This window comes from Platalea leucorodia (assembly GCF_965183815.1).
Source record: "Platalea leucorodia genome assembly, chromosome: 5".
Taxonomy (NCBI): domain Eukaryota; kingdom Metazoa; phylum Chordata; class Aves; order Pelecaniformes; family Threskiornithidae; genus Platalea; species Platalea leucorodia.
The window spans coordinates 91,597,930-91,618,336 of NC_138827.1; the positions used below are offsets into that span (position 1 = coordinate 91,597,930).

Genomic DNA, 20,407 nt, shown 5'->3' on the forward strand with positions numbered 1-20,407 from the left:
CCGTCCAGGCTGCGTGCGGACAAACGCCCCGCGCCTGCTGTCGCTTAAGCAACGCATCTTACGCTCCGGAAGAGAGAGATCTCGATCTACTTCTGAATTTTAAACACAAACTGGTTCATTTACCAGTTGTTTTTTTTTATTTTGCTACCAATGGCGTTAATTTTAGAAACAAAAGTTTTTAAACCTTAGAGCTGTACCTGGGTAACTTTACATACCTGATGTTTTTCAGAGCGAAAGCCATTATGAAATGAAGAGTGGCACATTTTATAAGCTTTCATACCCTTTTGAGAGGCTCCTGCTTAGAGACAAGGCAAACAAAAAGAAAGAGTAACCTACTTTCGCTTTGCTTTATCCGATTTTTCCAAAATAGCAGAGAGGAAGGCAAGTGGGTTTTTTTAATCTCTTTATGTATCTGCTGACATACTGCTTAGGGGGGAAAAAAAAAAAAGTGCTAGATTATAAAGTCATCTCTACTCTGCATTTTAGAAGAATGTTGTTATGTCTTACACATTTATCAGAGTAATATATCTATATAAAAATAAATGTATTGTAATTATAAATAAATTGTAAAAATCTCAGTCTCACAGCTGGCAGAGCCGGCCCGGGTGCCCGAGGGAGCGGCCGCAGCGCCGCCGCCGGCGCAGCTCCTCCAGCGCCGAGTCCGGTCGCAGCCCGCGGCTCCGCAGGGCACCGCCAACGTTCCTCCAGCCGCAACGGGAATCACGGGGCCAAACCCTTTTCACAAAACAGGGAATTGCAATCTTCCATTTCCAGAGGAAAAAGACTTAAATATCGCATCATTTCTTAAGTATCAAATACATGAGGATGGGCTAGAGAATTCAGGAACCTCCTTACTTCACCGGCAGGCTGAACTTCTGAGAAGTCACGTATGAGCTAATAATGACCTAGAACATTTCACATTCAAAGTGAATCAAATAACGGTTTAATAAAGTGATCAATACGCAGACTTGGTGTAATTTCATTTTTCAAAATTCTCACAAAATAAATGACTCCTGTACCAGTGGTCCCTTATTGTGCTTATTCTTGCAGTTAATTGTCAGCTCTCAAAGACAAGGACAAGAAGAGTCAATTTTCTACAGACGTTTTATTGATGAACAATTTTTTCTTCTTTTGTATGACATACTTTCTTTACACAGTAAAATAAGGAAATTTTTTACTCCATAAATAACAAAAATTAGCCCTTATATCTCAATCCAGTCAAAATCTATGTAAAATAGTTTTTTCTATATTTACATTCGGTACCAAAATAGGAAACGCCTGTTCAAGGTCAGCCAGTTCTCCCCGAAACGGTTCTTTTATCTCCAAGGTAAGCTTCACATTAACAAGGCAACATTTGCACTTTGGAAGTCGGTAGCGTAAGATCACGTTATTTAACACGAAGAGACCCAAACCCCGAAGAGCGATACGTGCGAGCAGGCGCCCCGGTGTTCAGCCACGCAAATCTTGCCGGGGAAAGACGCCTCCCTCTCTACCCAAATGTATTCAAGCAGAAACATTTGCGGGACAGGAAGATTTAAAAAATGACCGGCCCTTGTGAGGGATTGTGGGCACGTCTGCTCTTAAATGACAGCGGTCTTCCTCATTGACTAGCGCTCAGCAGAAAGAATGAGCTGCGTAGGACTGACAATTAACGGGGGGCAAAATTCTCTTTCGGTAATTAACCTGCACCCGAGGCCGTGAGTCTCCCGAGACCTCAGCTCATTTCGAGAGGAACGAATCGCCTGCTTTGCGATGTCATTTCGCTGGCTGCATGCTCCAGCCGAGAGCCAGCCTTCCTCCTTCTGTCTGAAACACCAGAAAAACGCGTTTCTGAAGAACGACTTGCCTCGACTTCTAATTGAAATGTTACGGATTTGAACTGCTGCGGTAAAAAAAAGCCCGCAAGGCTAATTTATGTCCATAAGCAAACAGGGAATGTGTCTAAAAATGTAAAACTGTGGACTTTAGCTACTGAAAACGTTTCTGCTACAGACAAGCGACCTCCTTTATCCCTTCGCGCTGCTTCCAGGGCTCCTGCTGCCCCGTCTCCTCCGGTGACAACACAGAGGCTGATCTGGGCTACATTTCAAAGCGCTCACAGGTCAGAGAGGCAATAGGACGGACGCGCCGCAACGCGGGCAGGACGCCTACAGCACCTGCCTGCAAACTCCCTATTTACTGAAAACCAATACCGACTTTTACGGGGCAAACTACACGTCAGGCTACATAACTGGTTTAAGCTACAACTTAGCTGCGTTCTACACTCAAAAATGGCTTATGCTTCCTACCGTGTTTATTTTGCTCTTAAAAACCTGAGACATGTTTTTACTTAATTCATCTTAAGATGTGGAAGTTCACAGCAGGCCAGAAGCTTAACTCAAACAGAGCTGAGGTAGTCAGTTGTACTCAACTATTCTTTTTGACAGTCACCAATTCATTCTCCCTTTAAACTGAACCCGACACGTTTCTTGGCAGGTCCAACGCGGCTACAGCTGCTAACGCGCTGACGGGACAGAAGGTGTTGGATTTTGCCCGCTAAAGTACCTCCCCCCTGCCGCGACTCCCCAGAGTCAGGTCCAGTTCTGCAGTTCACAGCCAGCTGAAGGGCTGCACGTCAAAGAAATGACGACTGAAATCTCAGATGATTAAGGCAGTCACAGTTTTACTTCACTGGGTTCACTGATGCAGCTACTCAGCAGGTACTGGCGAATCTGAGCGCAAGAGCTCCGACAGGCAGACAGATTTGTCCCTCTGGGTACAACGCACTACAGCCGCTTTCTTTAATGAACGCACACAATTCAGAAGTAGGTAAGCATCGACTTTTTAAGCCATCTTTCAGTTAATTCTCAGGAAGAGAGAATAAAAGAAGAAAAGCCCTCAAGGTAAACAACTGTGTAGAAGATAAAAATATTCCATTAAATACGACAGATTTCACACTTACACAGACAGGAGACTAGCATATCAAATACCGAGCACAATAAATTAACACCAGTAAAAAAGTTTAACAGTTATAAAGTTAACCAGAAAGTTCAGACAGTGCAAATATTTCACAGTAAGAAAAAATAACCAATAATTTGTTTTCAAGTATCAAAAGCACTGTTGTTGAGTGATACCATTTAAACTGTATTATTGCACAACAGACAAAAAAATACAATATCAACCTCCGGGACCTACGATGTATTCTCAAACCTTTATGTCTTCAAGGAATCAATTTACACCCACTGTTGATTGTGCATATATTAAAAGAATCAGTGTTCACTTATTAATCCGAGTGTTTCTTAATTCGAACTTGTACGCATTTAAAGCATTTGATTCCTAATTTGTATTGCTTCTCAGAAACACCTATTTAAGGCTAGCCTAGGCCTTGTATAATTCAAAGCAAGCTTCACCTGCAGTTAGGAAGGGGAACGAGCCCAGTGCAAGGTACTCTCTCAACTCTGACGCCTTCAGACAGTTGTAGGTTGCAGCTTACTCACCTCAGCAGTCGCAAGAGTTTCTTTAAATAAAAAAAAAGTCCAGTAGGCACAAAGATTTTCTTATGATTACAATGGAAGTTCTATTATTAAACAAGTTTAATTGTAGCTAAATAAATTTTGCTCCCTACCTCTTCCATCCCCCTACCTTTCATTTTAGAAAGGGACCTAGTCACTGACAATTCTAACATCACAGCACATCTAAGAAGCAGAGTAAAACATCATCTTTCTCCCTATATTTGCATTTTTTAGTGCACTGGGCACATCTGCTCCCGCAAGTTTAACACTTTTCCAAGAATGAAAACTATCCTAACAGGACAGACAGTGGACTGGATCGTGTAAGAGTTTCTTTTACTCCGAACAGGATTATCTGTTACACATTATAGAGTCAGAAACAAATAAAAACAGCCTTGCAAGTGTCCTATAGAGCGGCTGTCCTTAGCTAGACAGATTTTGCTCATTTCCTTCCTCTTATGCATGTTGTCCATCAAGCGATTGATTTTGTACCAAGGTGTGCCCTCGTGTGGTTCAAAGTGTCTTATTCTCAACTTATTACAAATACTCAAATAATCCATAGTATTTATATGCCCAAGAAAAGGGGGGGAGAGAAAAAAGACGGATCAGACTTTTCGTTACACATTCAATACAGTTTTTGGTCTAGAGAAGTCAATACGGTCCTGTAAGATTATAGCTGCCATCGCTACTGGCTTGCCCTTCAACAAAAAGCGAGAATAGCTGCATTTATGTTCATACTATTGAAAAAATAATAATGCCATTATTTAAGAAATAAACCAACAAAATTAAAAATAATCAGAAATCCTATCCCAATTTTACAGACTGGGTGTCAGTACTGAAATGCATTTGCCTAGCAAATTACTCTGAGAATATTCAAGCATTTGATGTATTAAATTTCACAGTAGAACTGGCACATGCTGAATGAGAATGGGATTTCTAGACAGTTGTCTTGGTTACCAGTCTGAAATTCCACTTTGTGCATGTAGGAAGGTTTAAGTGAACCCCAAGAATTAGCCGCTTTACTGCGAACTAGGATGAATTCTGAGAAGCCTCAAAGCTGCAGAATCCAGTCGTGGAGACAATTGCCAACCACTGGTCTATCCCATTAAATGAGTTCTTCCCCCCATAAATTGTAAGAATTGACAAAACAAAAAAAATTCCCGCACCTGTTTAAGCCTGGGTTATTAGCAGTGATGACAACTGGTTTTTGCATGGCTTTTGACTAAACCACTGAGGTATATTTCCAGTTCGAGGATGCTTTGCTACCAGTTACACAGAGGACATAACAAAAAACTAACCCTCAGTTCTATTACAGAAGAGTTCTCGTTTCAAATCTTGACCGAGTTGCCAGGTAGTCTAACACAGTTGGCACAGCGGATCTTGTTACTGTGTCAAAAAATCAAAGGTTGCAATTCAGGAAAATACTGGCACTTATTGAGATGACATGGTAAATTTTCCTCCTCTCAAACTCTGGCTGCTTTTGTCAGTACCTCCCTGACCACTGCCTGCACCGATACTTGCCAGGAGAGATGAGGCTCAGCAGAAGACAGCTGCCTGCAGAGGCAAAAAACTCCATGTTCCGCACGATGGTATATCATCTTGGAACATCTCCTTGCCCCATGCTTAACTCTACGCGCAGAGAAATAATCCTGTTAGCAGGGGAATTAAGTTAGCCATCAATAGCCAAAGGGTTACAACCAGGCTAGACGAGCAGGAGCATAAGTCTAAAATGAAAAACAAAACACCATAAAGCTTATAAATTTTATATTTAACGAGAAGATAAAATAACAAAGAGAACACTAAAAAAACCACTAAAAAACACCAAAGAGCAAAAACATATTTGCAGTAATCTGCACTGATTTATTCTAGCTTTCAAGGCTAGGAATTCAAACCAACCAGATAACATGATTATTCCCTTCACAGTGAAATACATTTCTGCATTCCTTCGTTAATAGCAATTAGGAGAACAAATGAGAAAAATTTATCAGTGTTGCAAGAAAAGAGCAGGAAGTTCCCTATGGCATGACTGGAGAGAAGCAGCATTGCAAAACCATAGACCCTCCAAAGACCGTTTTATTAACACTTTTGATCTGTATGGCTGTAAGTCATATGCAAACCCAAGCCACAAAACACCAAGCTGAAGAGGGGCAAAAAAAAAAAAAAAGGGGGGAGGGGAGAACCCAATACATGAACAGGGAGTTTGTCCGTATGGGAGGTCATCTCACAGCCATGAGGCCTAAGAAAACCACAGACACAAATGTAAACTTGCACAGATAAAAACCTTTTTGTGTGTGTGTCTGCGTGTGCGTGTCAGAGAGAGAGAGAGAGAGAGAGACACCAAGCATGACTTCAAATAGATGTTAGAAGACATGAAACTCCTAGGTTACAGCTTTCTCATTCTAAAATCTAACCTATAGGACGCATTCCACCAACCACTGAAACGTTGCCATCTCTGAGACAAAACAAAACAATTTGAAATGGTACACACAAATCCAAGTGCACCACTCTAAAAAAAGAATTGAGTGTGCAAGTAAACTAATCAGGTTTATTTTTTTCCTTGAAAACTGCAGTAGAGACAACACATCCAACAATTAAAGAATTGGTTAAAGGCTTAAAAATAAGCCACTAGTGCAAAATACTGTAAAGACTGTTCTCTTTCATCAGCTGGCTTTTTAGAAAGCCACCTGTTCTTGACAAAACATTAACTCGTAGTCAGCAAATTAAGCTTTTTTTCCTCACTCAAAAAGCAAACTGACACCTATCTTTCATGTTCTGGATTACAGCATTAACATTGTCCATGGGAAATTACACAAGTGAGAACTCACTTTCCACCAAGGTGATCGTTTTGAAGGTTATAATAATGATACGGCCTTCAAAACACAGATCAGATTTTCTGCTCAGTTGCTAGGCTAAAGCTAGATTTCTGGGACGATTACCAGGAGGAGACATGACATGATGTAGTTACGATGCAGACACATTTCTCCTATGTTAGCCACTATCCCGCACGACTGCCCAGCAAAGAGCAGGGCACCTTTGCCATCTTCCTTTAACTCCTGTGCCTAGGATCTTAGAATAGCCAGGCCATGGCTCCCCTTTCCTGTTCCCTGACGGGCAGAGCTGACACAAACCTCAAGAGTTTTCAGACGTTGAATATTAAGTTTCCTTCGGCTGGGGCTGCACGGCTGGAAGGCGCGTCCCCTGGGTGGTGGATAGGGGATCCCTCTCTGGAGGGTGCACCGGATAAAATTGAACAAGGTGCCGCGAACTAACGCAGCCTAAGGGAAGGCCACCCTGACAGAAAAACCACTGGCCCTCCAAGTCATGGGGGTTGGGCAGGAGGCCAACTACCTCCTCCCGGAAAAAAAAAATAAAAAGTTGCAGAAACGACGAGCATCAACTCGGAGATGGAGAAAATCAGTAATGAAGTGAGGAGGAGGAGATGGAACTGGATCGGTCATGTCTTGAGGAAAAAACCAACAGAAGACTGCGCTGTGGCCCTTGGGACTCCAGAGCACGCAGCCGCAGACCGATCAAAGTGGAAGAACGATGTTCGCGCCTTGTGTGCCTCCTGGCACTGAGAGAATTCAGATTCAGAGATCAGAATATTAAGTTTCACTTCAGCAAATAAGGCAACCTACCAATTGGTGCAGCTCTTGTTAAGTTAGAAGCTGGAGGATCTCGCTCTGGGGGACAGGAGTCACAGAAGTCCAAACAGGCTGGGCAAATCAGATTCCCAACATGTATCCAGCCATTCATCTGAATGCTCACAGTTAACACCTGACCTGAGCGGCTGCACAAGTACGCAGTGTCCTTGACCCAAACATGCAGCCCTTGTGGAGAACAAGAAACCTTAAAAGAAAAGAATAAAAGTCAAGTCTCTATTGTGATTTATCAGAAACATATTTCGGGGGTCGGAGGCTCTTCCAGTAAGTGAATACTACATTCAGCAAACACCTGGTATTAGAGCATAGATTAATTGCAAGAATTTTAATACACTCAGAGCAACTATTTGGTTCAAGAATGCTTTAAAGCACTGACTGTACTCTTTTCGTGCAATTATGCAGATCATCAACTGAGAACAAGTAAAATTCGGCTTCTGCTAACGACTACTTTTTTAGAGTTGTGCTGTTGTTGAAAGTGACACTTTTAGTTAAATAGTCCTGAAGAGACGGAGGAGAATGAAAAATAAGTGACATGGGCACAGTGCTTTCCACCTTTGAAAAAAAAAAAAAAAAAAAAATCAGAGTGACTAATTAACATTAAGCTTCAACAACAGAAGAATCCAATATAAGGACTCCTACTTTGCTGCGGAGAAAGTGTCACAGGGGTAAGACAGATGAAGCCCCTAGCAAGACTGGAAGTAACAGACAACCCACCCCAGTCACACGCTTAACTCTCCGCATGATCTAAACTACAGGCTTATGGCTGGAAGATACTTATTTTCTAAGCATGTCATATAATCTAGTGATTTAAGGCAGAGAAGATCATGTACAGAGTCCAGGTGCGAAGTTCTAACAGTCATAGCCTTCATTTTATGCCTGACTTTTCCCTCTGGTGTTATTTAAAAAAAATAAAGATAAAAACTGAACACATACTTGGTAACATCCACTGCCCCAGTCAGGGTAACTGAGTTTCCTCCTGCACTGTTCCATGACAAAAGCAGATTTCTGAATAAGACATACAGAGTTCGGTCCATACTTCTCTGCACCATAGTTTTTGGTAGGATCTAAGGTAGAAAGAACATACTGAATTGCAAGTTACTAGGGGAACAGAAAGTCCACATCCACTTAACATGCGATAAGTAGTCAATGTCTCCACACACAATTCAAGGTTTACTTTTGGAATCTTTCGGACTGTTAATCATTATCAATTTGGGAATTACACTGTCTTGAATATGAAGTGGGAAGAAACACAAGATTTTTTTTTAATTTTTAATTTAATTTTTTTTACTTTCGATCAGAACTATGTGGATACGTTTGCCCCCAGGGAGTGCCAGCTGTGATTGCTGGCTTGAGGGCAGAGGGTGTTTATTTGTTTTGTTTTTGAGACAACTGCACATACAGGTAATATCCTACAGCATCCTGGAGCTCCGCAATATTGAGCATGCATGCACTACCGTAGGAGACAAGCCCTGTTCTTGTTACGGTAGTTTGCAAAGCTCCTTGCCTTGAACAAAAAAAAAAAACCTAGAAAGGTGGAAAGCGGAATTATTTTTCAGAGACTCAAAAAACAACCAACCAACCAACCCACCCCTACCCTTTGTCTTGTATTTGGATCATTTGCGGTTAATTTCTGTTCAGCTCTTGTGCAATTCTTGTATTAGACATGAGTGTTTGCCTCCTAGGTGTACAAGGTAGTTGTGCTGTGCTTCTCACCCCAGCACAGCTTTTACACAGCTAGTAGCGTAAAACTAATTTCACATCCAATTAGTTTGGATATATAGCAAGTCCATTCCAGATTAATGAGTGTAATCTCTTAAATACCATACTGAGGTCCTGAAAACTGACCTGGTTGGTTTTCAATTATTCTACAGTCTGAGCTGCGTTGAAATTCACCACTTAAATGCCAACTGAATTCTTGACTAAAGGGACAATAGTCAGCAATTTCTACTGAGCCACCATAATAAGGCAATTCTTCTGCTGGTACTCCAGTCAGATTGTCAAAATACTGCAAAACAAAATAGGTAGTGAAGCTGTTTGTGCAAAGAGAAGTGTACAACTGTTTTTTAAAATAGAACCGATCACTAGAGCTGTAAGAACATCAGCTATTACTACTCAGAAATGCCATTAACAGCAACTTACAAGACCCATGAACCAGATGAGCCGAAGTATTTAAGAATACTTAAATAATGCAGAGAGATTCACATTTGCATATATCACCCCCCACTCCTTCCCCTGCTCCCCCTTTGCAATCATAGCATTCTCTGGGATGAGACAGAACAAATTTCTTAGCGTGCAGTGACACAAGGCAGCAGACTGGGTGAAGAAATACCTCAAACAAAACATTGTGGGGGACTTCTGTTATACAGCAACCTTTCCATCTGATATTTGGTTAGATGGCCAAGCGACATCCTTATTGTTTTATTAAGATCACAAGGCTTTTTTCCAGCCTCCAGACTATAAACTAAGCAGACATTTTCCACAATATCTACTCTTGTCTACCAGTTCAGAAGAAAAAAAAAAAAAACAAAAAAAACAAAACAAAACAAAAAAACCAAAAAACGAAACAAATATAATCACCTGGCTGCAAAGCACAAGAATGAAAACACTTAAGTTACTTGGTAAAGTAAGATCCATTATACCTGATATTCCTGAGGTAACTGCTTTGGAAACTTCTGCAAGTTGCACACTGCTACTGCTCTTTGGTCCTGTCTACAGGTTAACTGCAAAGGATTACTCCTCAAAGTGTCGCAGTATGGACTGATTAATTGCCTCCTCAAAAAAAAAGGAAAAAAAAAAAAGAATAAAAATGACATTAGGTCACTTTAACCGCTTTTCATGATTTAACTAAGCAGTCTGTCAAGACTGTCTGTTCCCATGCTCCCCCACATTAACTCAATCACACAAAGAAGCACCGACTTCTTCTCTGGAGGCTAATTATTGCTATTTGTCTGGTTATGACCTTTCTAATTTAATGAATATCAAGCCAGCAAACAAAGTTACAATGCACTCACCTATTTAGTTTTAATGACATTGCTTTGCAAACGTTAAAGAAAGAAAAAAAAACAACATACAAGCAAAATGGGCCCACTATGCAGCTGTGTCCTAGAAATTTATGAGTATTGTAATGAACAAACAAGGAAGACTTTGTTTTGAAGATGGCTATCATCTCCTCTGCTTTAAGTACAATCCAGTGCATTTCCATTAAAAGGGACACAATAAGAAAGCAAACACTTTTAGCTTGAGTCCCTCCCCCCCTCTCTAAAGCATAGCCCTCTTATAGTGTAAATGCATTCCACACCCTAAGATGTTTGGCTCTGTTTATTGGGTGGGATGCTTCTGCTCTTAATACATTGGGTGTGCTCCTTCTTGGTTGCATTCTGAAGGTACTTCAGACAGCATTCCTTGTTAATCTGTATCTACCTCTACTTCTTTTTACTGAGTTGCATTTGAAGGACAAATATAAACAAGCATCATTATTTTTTAAAAAGATTGAATTCTTACTTTTGTCTCTTTTGGTCGATCCAGAATTTACAGCTCTTCATTACAAAGTCACAGCCTTTATTGCGTCCCCAATCTAATTTCTCTGCCATGCTGTAATTTGCTTTATACCAGCTGTAAAGGCATTTTGAAATGAGAATACAGTTACTTCCAAAATTAGTGTTCTGATTAATACAACAGCAGTTCAAAGAACTTCATACTATGCCTTAAGGTCTTCAAATGAAGAAAAAGGGAAACTGCATCCCTTTCTGCCTATAACAAAATATATTGCAATTTCACTATTTTTCAAGTCACAATGAACTAAAAAGAAAATTGTATTGCTTATTTGTCCAACAGCAATGCATCGTGATCTGCAAAGGAACAATGGATACAGAAAGATGGAATTTTAGACGATTTATGCTGTCTATCTGTAATAAGAGCTGAAAAAATAATCAATATGTACTGCATGCAACTGCTAGAAGACTTGTTAAGAAAAAAGTAAACAGACACTACAAACAGTACTATGCACTGCAATGTGTGTTTTTTAAGGCTAGATTAATAATGGATGGGTTTTGAAACGCATGAAGAAAAATTAACATAGTAGGTATAACTCCTTGTCTAATGTAATGCTAATTATGCCAATTATCTACTGTGTTGCAGATGGAAAGCACAAGTGCATCAATTCCAAATAAAATCAAGTACAATGAAAACCAAACAGAAATGAACCAAAAAAACCCCCACCCATTCTTATTAATTCTTACCCTGTGTCTTCCATTAATGCTAAGGTGATCCTGGAAAAGACTCGATTCTGTGTATGGGATCCAGTCATTGCTTCATTCTGAAAGTAACCAGTTACTATTAGCAAGCCACTGAAAATCATTATTGTGAGAAAATGCTTCCTACGAAAAAGCATTTTATTTCCAGTCCCTTCCTCCTATTGACAATCAAATCCCAACCTCTTTCATAAAAGGCATCAAAAGTGCAACTCCTCCCTTCCCCACTCCACCCTACAAAGCTTCAGAATTCTAGAAATCAGAAACCCCATTCCAAATTCCAGCTAAACCTAATTCATGACCAACATGTACTTGTTTTTCTCTAGGTAAAATAAAACTCTTCCTTCTTCTAGCATATTTATGAGTAGCAATCACACCCCCCTCTTCTGTTTCCTTTTGGTAAGCTGAAAGCCAAGCTGATTTAATTGTCTTGTGTAAGGCTGATTTTTAATTTTTTCTAGAATTTCTAGTAGTCCTTTTCAGGAGCCAGGTGCACAGGACACATGACTAAAGGAACAGAGCACTCCAAAGGAAGCTTTAGTAGTGTGGCAGTGGAATTTTCCATCTCATTTAAAAATAAGCAAGTTCACAGTGTCCTCAAAGAGCAGCTCCAGTCACCTTGGAGTTTTCTGATCATCTTATAACTGGCAATTGTAACACCCGTGTCTTTTTCCTGCTCAGTCATTTCCAACTGATCGACTTCAGGCTTGCAGCAAAAGTCACTCATCCTTACTCAGACAACTCAGATTTCTATTAATTACTGAACTTCATCTCATTTACTCAAAACATACTTTTCCAGCCTTCCCTCTCCACTAGTGTGGTTAGGAGGAGTTACCACCAGCGGGCTTACTAGCGCCAAATTTGCTACAATATTTAATGAGAGTTGGATCAAGACCAAAACCAAACTATATGGGTTACTTTCCAGATACAAACTTTCTCTGGAAAGGTGTAAAGGAGACAAGTAATTATCTCCTTTTTGCTAGTCCTGTTCAATTCTCAGAATTATCCTCATTCTAATGGCAGTCTTTCCAGTTGGCTTTAAACTGCTGTTCCACACCAAAGGTTACTGAAAAGCAGGAAAAGCTAACAATTTTGGTCTCAAGAAATACGCATTTTTCAAGATTACTTCCACAAAAAGGTCTGTCCTGAAGCATTTCCCTTCTTGTTTACCTCACTGCATACAACAATAACTACAAAGTGTATCTCTGCCCAAAAGTTACAAATAAAACAGTTATAAATAACAACGCAAAGTTATAAATAAAATAAGCTTAAATGTCAGGAGGGAAATAAGTGTTTCCTTGAGCAGATGAGGTTCTACAGCAGAGATGGCAAAAGCTAACCCCAGAGCACATGAATAAAGATGAAGTCAAGATAATGAATAGACAGAATGATCAAATATTTGATGTGGAAGAGGCAGAGGGTGACAAAGTTGAATTGACTCAAAGGAATACCCCCTTTCCCCTAAAAAGGGAACGTACCTTCTCAAAAGGGTAAGTGACAGACAAAAGTAAGAGACATTTAGTTTTTTGGTCATCAGCTTATCTCAAACTCGTACTCTGAGACTTAGCAATAAGATAAAAAGATAGATTTACCTGGAAATTGGACATTTAAGTGTTTCTAGTTTAGCACAGTTTGTGATATATTTCAGTGAGGTTTGACACACCTGCATTTTCAAGGCTCCAGTAGGTACCACTATAAACCTAAAAATAAAGGTGGGGGGAGCAGACATTCCCCCATCCCCCCCATTCCTAATATCAGCACTAACCTCCAACAATCTCTTCTCCCAGTGATTGAGCTCAGTACCCATGCCACCTTGATTTTCAAGCTCCATTCCCTCTAGAATTGGACAATTAAAATGTTTTCGAGCTTCCTCCTAGAAAGAAAACATTTCAACACAACTCTCAAAATATTCAGATGGATACCCATATGAAGTCCTAATCTTCTAGAATTCTCTTTTAAAAGTATTTCAGATTTCTTTTTCTACAATCTTGTTTTCCTCCAAATGTAAACCACTTCTACTCAGAGGCCAACTAAGCCAGCAAGCACCCCAACACCAAGCCTAACATCTGTCTACTTATCTCCTGGAAATAAATGATGGAAGTTTACAAGAATAAAACAGCAACAGAATTAGCTGAGACTAGCATGCACACGCTAAAGACCATATGAAAAAAACAACAACAAAAACCACCAAACAATTGTCCTGGTTTCAGCTGGGATAGAGTTAATTTTCTTCCTAGTAGCTGGCATAGTGCTGTGTTTTGGATTTAGCGTGAGAATAATGTTGATAACACACTGATGTTTTAGTTGTTGCTAAGTAGTGCTTACACCAGGCAAGGACCCTTCAGCTTCCCATGCTCTGCCAGGTGCACAAGAAGCTGGGAGGGGTTCCACAACGGAAGGAGTGTTCCACAATGTAGGAACGCTACAACCCTGCTTCTGCCAAACGTTTCAGAGAAAAAAAAACAACTTTTCTCTTAGGAAGCTGTATGCGTCAACTAGTTTTGCATGGGGAAGGGTTTTCTGCAAAATATTTGAAAATCTGAAGAGGCATGACAACAATGCTGGGTTCTTACGGTCAGGAGCCCAGCCTTTGCCAGTGCGGCACTACCCAGAGCACCTTTAATGCTATGCACAGTTTGACCAGCACGGCCAATTTTCAAAACAGGGGTAATTAAACCAAGTTCGCTCTATATACCATGTTAGATTTAAAACAAACAAAAAGATTATTTGTGGCCAAATATAATTAACACTGTAACTTATTTCCAATACCAATTTATTACACTCAAGCATATGTTCTGTTGGGGGTAGGAGGGAGAGTCAGAGGCGTGGGAAGCAAGAAAGATTTCCAAGAATACATGAGGAATTTCTTTTTAAACACGACAAAATGTTAACTGCATTACCTTGTAATCAATAAAATTAGAAAAAGATCAAAACAATGCTTTTAAAGAGAAAAGTAGAAAAAAGGATGAACTTATAAATAAGAAAAGCACTGACAACACTATCTGTGAAGGCAACGGGAATACTAGGTGCCTAAGTCCATATGAAAACACCTAAAGAGTAGGATTAAGGAATCTATTCAACACCAGTTTTGCTTAACCTTTTATAATTTACTTCCCAGTCCCTTCATTGTCTCTTACTATGTCAATTTATTTATTTCATACTCTCTGTCAACCATTTTCCACTCTACTTTGGGTACACCCTCTCAACTAATTATACAGTCTTAATCGCGTAGTCTTTGGGCCATACTTTCAGGAAAAGGGTATTCAATGTTAGGTTATTTCTTCTTAAAGAAATATTTACGACTCAAGAATGTGATAGTAACCTTGGCATACAAAGTGTAAAAGTTTAAGTTAATCCACACTTACAACTACACGAGGTGTTATCAGAAGATAAACAGCATGGCGCAGCATTTTGCCACCACGTACATCCCATAATCTCACTGCTTTATGAACGACTTTATTGCTCCACTGATACAAACCTAGACTGTAAGAAGAACATTTTGGTTACAAATCTTGCCCACAAATACATGCTACTGTGCTAAGATTTATCTCCGTAAGAAACAGAATCATGAATAATCTCTATACTTGCTCATGCTTTCTGAAGTTTAAAGTTGTTATGCAACATTTCTCCTTTTTAAGATGTGTTCATTATATACACAACTCTGATTTAATAAGCCAAAGTAAAATTATTAAAAAGATGCCTGTAGACTCAAGACGTATTTTCTACAGTTACCAAAAGTGTAAGAAATTAAATAAAAATCCTCAGAATTGCTATTATAAAAAGGTGAACAAAACCAAAAGCTCTCCACCCTTCCACCTCCAAAAAAAACCCTAGAACATTCCTACAATAGCAACTAAATGAAGAAAAAAAATGCAAACTGTTCATTCAGTCACGCAGCAGACTACACATTGTCAGTTCTGCACAGCTATAAACATTGAATGATGTATGGCTTCAAAATGAACTGCACTGACATTAGACAGACTACAGAAAATAGAAGTCTCTATTTAGCTAGGTGTTCAGCGAGCATCAGAATTTAAGCATGAGTAATTTTAATGCTTAACTTCAAGCCTCCTGATAAATGAAATCCTGCCTTGGTTTGCAATATATGCGGATAATATAAAAGTGCTTAATGCCAATGTAAAGAAAGACTAAAAAAACACCCCACACCAATATTTGAACATAATAAAGACAAAGCATTCTAATACTGGAATCAAGTTGGATTTTCAACAGGCAAGAATACATCCTAAAAAGGCAACATGAAAACGTCCTTCAATGCGAGTACTGAGAGGTCCAAAAAAATAAAATACCTTTCATTAAAAGGAGGGAGTCCATCTGCGTATCTTGCTGTCAAAGGTTTTCCATCATCATCGCGATAAAATGCAAACAGTCCAGCGGAGAAACCCTTCAAGTTAAAAACCAAGCACACGGAAACCTTTGGTAAGACATTCACATACGAGGTCAAATGCGATGAAAGAGTTTTCACTCGCACAGCAGATACACTAGAAGTACCACACCTCAAGGCAATTAACACACAAATTGAAGGAGGCAAAGCAAGAGCTTTCCTCCACCAAACATCCTTCTCTTGCAACAAGCTGGAGGTATGCAAGGAAGCAGGCACAAATTTCAGGGAAACACATTTTATAACATCAACCCTTACCAGTGCATGGATAATCTCATGTTTCACTGTAGACAACATGCCGATGAATTCCTGAGCTTGTGTTGAAATCATATTTGGACACAAGTTAGCATATCCTGCTATTGGCCTGGAAGACAGTTTTAAAATTAAATTGTTTTCAGTAAAATACTAGCAAATTCAAATCATATTCTCTTCAAGAGGCAGAAAATTTAAAAGAAAATGGATAATAATGTAAAAATAAGTCCTTCCAAACAACTTCCCCGATCATTAATAAATAGTCCATTAACAATACAGTGACCAGTTTACTGTTGAAATGGGGAGGGATGGGACAGGATCAATCTCTATATTCCGTATTCTGCACAGGTGTTAGTGACAACAGTAGAGCAGATCTGAATTTTAGGTAAGGCCTACCGAGGTACAAAGTGTCTGTTACAGTGACTACAACCGAACTAGAAATAGAAGGCAAATAAGCAGGGACCATTTGCATCCTCCTTTAAATTTCTGAAAGTATGACACTCCCTTCAACAGAAGCAGGATCTTGAAAGTTTAGGCAATAACAGTGGAGGATTAGCTTTGCATTAAGTGCCTCATCTTTGCAAGTCAAACACTATTTGGTTGGTTTGTCGGTTTACATAAATATAGTGCTTGTCTATTTCAATAATGAATTCTACTTTGCTATACTATGCAAGACATGCAAGCAATTAAACTCCACATCTAAACAATTAAAAAACTCGGAAGCTTAATTAAAAAAAGAGTTTGTACCAGCGGGAATACTTGCCTGTCCATTTCAGCTTCCAGTTGGCAGTAGGCTGCATATGCAATTATATTTTCATGGCCACACCTTTCAGTAGTGAGAGCGCTAACATAAAGTACAAAGTCAGCATCTCGAACCCCTTCTTGGTCAGGTAAGCCAGTGGGTCCCCAGTGCCATTCCGTCTCATTGTACACCCTGCATTGCTTTGACAGTATTCAAATGGAACAATACTTTAGCTATGACCAAAATTTTGCATGACAAAATTCTATTAGCTTGAAGCCAAGAATAAATCCCATGGTAAAACAGCAGATTAGAAAACTCCCTATGAAGATAGTAAACAAAAGCAGAGCCAATGAATAACTTCCGAATTACTAGCTCTTTTGATTTATTAGACACCAGGAAGGTGCCAGCTTTTGAAAAAAAGGGCCTGCCAAGCTAGATATCCCAAAATTAGCACCCTTTATTTCCTACATATTAGGAAAAAAAAAATTGGCTCACAGAAATAGAATGCATAAGTAGCAACTGCGTTTCACATGTAATCTGGTACATTTTTAACACTGTAGTTGAAACTTCAGGCTAAGAGAAAGAAAGAAACCTACTGATCACATACTGTAGTTTAATCAAAAATTCATGCAAGAAAACAAGTTAGAAGCATTTCCTGCGCTGTGCTCCTGGTTCTGTGGATAACCTCTTCAAAAAAGGTCTTCAAAAATCAAAACTTATTATTAATTCTGTGAAAATCTGACTCACTGACCAAGGTGAATAATGAAGTGACTAGTGGCAATTTAACAAGCTTTGAATCTCAGCCCCTCTGTACAGTTCGTTATAACACAGGCTTAGAGAACAGTAAACAGTCCAGTTTTACTTGACTTTTGGTTCAACAGCATAAACTAAAGAACCTCCCGCTAACTAAAGTTGTTCTGTTCTGTCACTCAAACTTAGTGTTCTCCTGCAAACAGGTCAGTTCTGCACAGTTAGCGATATTAACTTTTTTATTCATTTCCACAAACAATAATATTTCAAAGGTTAAGAAGCACTTGGACGGCTTAGCTTACCTGGAGGTGTTTCTCAGGAACTATAACTGGCCCACATCTTGTATGGTCTGCGCAGGGTCCTAGGCAGTATCTGTGAGGGTCAGCTTTCCTCCGTAAATATTGGTTTGTCGCACACTGCCTTCAATCAAACATGAAAGACAGTCAGCACTGTTTTGTAATTAAAAAGAAACCGTAGAACAGTCTTAGAGCACCCAACAACACTGTAATACAGGTATTTAATGTAACTTCCACGGAGAGAATTGTTAGTTACCCTGCTCTGGAAGACATAACGCTTCCAGTGGTTAATGGAGTATCCACAGGTGCAAAGAAAGATTACGAACAGGTTCATACATGGGGGGTACATGTAAAAGGAAACAGGCAGCATGTACACCCTTTAAAATCTCAGGTACAACAAATGTAGATGTTGATCACGGAAGGCTGGCGGATTTGTGTATACTCCCTAAATAGCATCTGCTACCACCATCCGGTCAGATGGGTCACTGGTCCGATTCAGAAGGGCACTTCTCTGGCTCTTATTCTATTCTTATTTTAAAGGCTATACAACACAGTGTTAAATATCAAATACAGCGAGTGATTTTCAACAAACTTTCACATACCTGCTTAGTAATATAGTACCCGTGGATTTGCGCACTTGAAATGTCTTCTCCAAATAAGATATAGCTTGTGGAAAAAGTTTGTTCTAAATAAAACAAAAATAAAAGTCGCTCAGTAGCAGTGCAGACATAAGTCACCTTACAAGCATTAACTACCAAGTTACATGAAACTTACTACGTGCTGCGGTATAGCAGAATAGCAGAAATCCAGACTTCCTAAGAAGTTCAATTGTTATCAATATATTTAGGAAATATTTTGTTTCAGTATTCCCATATTTTGTTATTGGAATGACAAAATGAAAAGGGAGCCAGTATTAATTTGAATGTACAGCTTCAAAGAGGCTGAATTTATTTCAGCCCTGACCTTACCAGTCCCTGGGAACTCTCCATCACAAAGTTCCCTGGAACTCCCATCTCTCTGCAATCCGCAAGCCTAACTGCTGCACTCTTTTTTTACTCCTTACTTGCACAGTATCTCAAAAGAAGCCAGGAGAGATATTTAAAACACTCTTAATAAGGCCAAAATAAGCTTTAAAAACTATATGCATATGGCTCACTGAATCTTTGGACATTGGGATGTAGCAAGCACCAAACAACATTCAGTGGAACATCAGAAGTATCTGAAACCAAGGCATAATCTGGACACAAAGCCTTGGTTTCCCTGACTAGAGGATATGAAATTGCTGGTATTCAAAGCCTTTAATTAAAGGCTTTAATTAAAGGCTTTGAATTGGCAAAGCCTTAACTTCATCCACATAATAAAATACGTACAAACAAAAGAAGGAAGCAAATATGACATACCTTTATAAGGTGTCTTTTCTCAGGTAGCAAGCTATATTTAAAAAACAAAACAAAACAAACAAGCTTTACTTAACAGGATTTCCATTCTCAGACATGAGGGGAAAAAAAAAAGTCACCACAACATTAGACTTACTCCTCAACACTTCTGTCATATATAGTCTTAATTCTCAGCTGCTGATCCACATTTCTCTTCGAAACATGATTTTCCTTTAGAGGAACTTGATAGACAACCTGGCAGGGAGAGGAACACGCCGCTGGATGAGGCAGCTCACCTGGACAGCCACACCAAGGAGTGCTCCCAGGCCCTTCACTCCTCGTCTGCGAGAGCCTCTTTTTGTCTATTTTTAAGCAAAGCCCCTTCCCGCCCTTCTCCTCACACACCGCCCCGCAGCCGCCCGCCGCCACGGACCGCACCCCGGGGGGCGGCGGGGTCGGACCCTGCCCAGCTCGGCCACGGCTCAGCCGTGAGGGGACAAGACCGACGCTCCCCCCATAACGGGAGCGGGAAACGGGGGGATCCCTCGCACCCCACCCCCCCTCCCCGCGGCGGCCCCACCTCCTCTCCGCTGGGCACGCGGTGGTGACAGGATAAGGAGGAGGAGGAGGCGGAAAGGGCGGCGGCGCGGCCGCAGCCCAGCAGCAGCAAGGCGGCGGTAAAAGCGGCGAGCAGCGGCCGGTACCGCCGGTACAAGCCGGGCCGCCCGCCGCCCGGCTCGGCGGCCATCTTCGACTGCCCCTCCGCCGCGTCGCCATGGAGGCAGCGCCCTTGGTAGCGCTCCCCGCCAATAGGCGAGCGGGGAGCGCGGGAGAGGGTGGGGCGGAGGCGACGGAGGCTCCTGATTGGGCGCGGCTCCCGGAGGAGCGAGGGGTGGGGCAGGGGGCGGGAAGGTGAGGTGAAGGTGGCGGCGGGCGCGCGCGCGGCGCAGGGCAATGCAGCGCCGTGCAGCGCAGCATTCTGCAGGGCAGCAATGCAGCGTAATGCAGTGCTTACGGGGGCAACGCAGCGCTGTGCAGTTGAGTCTTCTGTGCAGTGGTGCAGGGCAATAGTGTGGGGCAAGGCAGCACTGGGCAACGCGGTGCAGGGCGATGCAGCGCCGCCTGGGAGCAATGCAGTGTATATGGGTCAGTGCAGCGCCCTGCCAAGAATATAGTGCACGTACTGCAGCGC

At 40.8% G+C, this 20,407-nt stretch overlaps 1 protein-coding gene across 1 annotated transcript; it reads right to left on the reverse strand.

The window, feature by feature from the left end:
* Positions 1 to 1,185: 1,185 nt before the first annotated feature.
* On the reverse strand, positions 1,186 to 19,963 carry LMLN (leishmanolysin like peptidase; the record flags this gene model as incomplete). The annotated part of the gene is made up of 17 exons (XM_082312059.1): positions 1,186 to 5,212; positions 7,127 to 7,337; positions 8,084 to 8,214; positions 8,996 to 9,155; positions 9,790 to 9,922; positions 10,652 to 10,762; positions 11,389 to 11,465; positions 13,166 to 13,273; positions 14,766 to 14,883; positions 15,708 to 15,802; positions 16,058 to 16,163; positions 16,815 to 16,993; positions 17,846 to 17,963; positions 18,442 to 18,524; positions 19,240 to 19,270; positions 19,373 to 19,470; positions 19,796 to 19,963. The coding sequence occupies 17 exons, from the start codon at positions 19,961 to 19,963 to the stop codon at positions 5,118 to 5,120; spliced, it is 2,022 nt and encodes a 673-aa protein (XP_082168185.1). The 3' UTR covers positions 1,186 to 5,117.
* Positions 19,964 to 20,407: the final 444 nt, after the last annotated feature.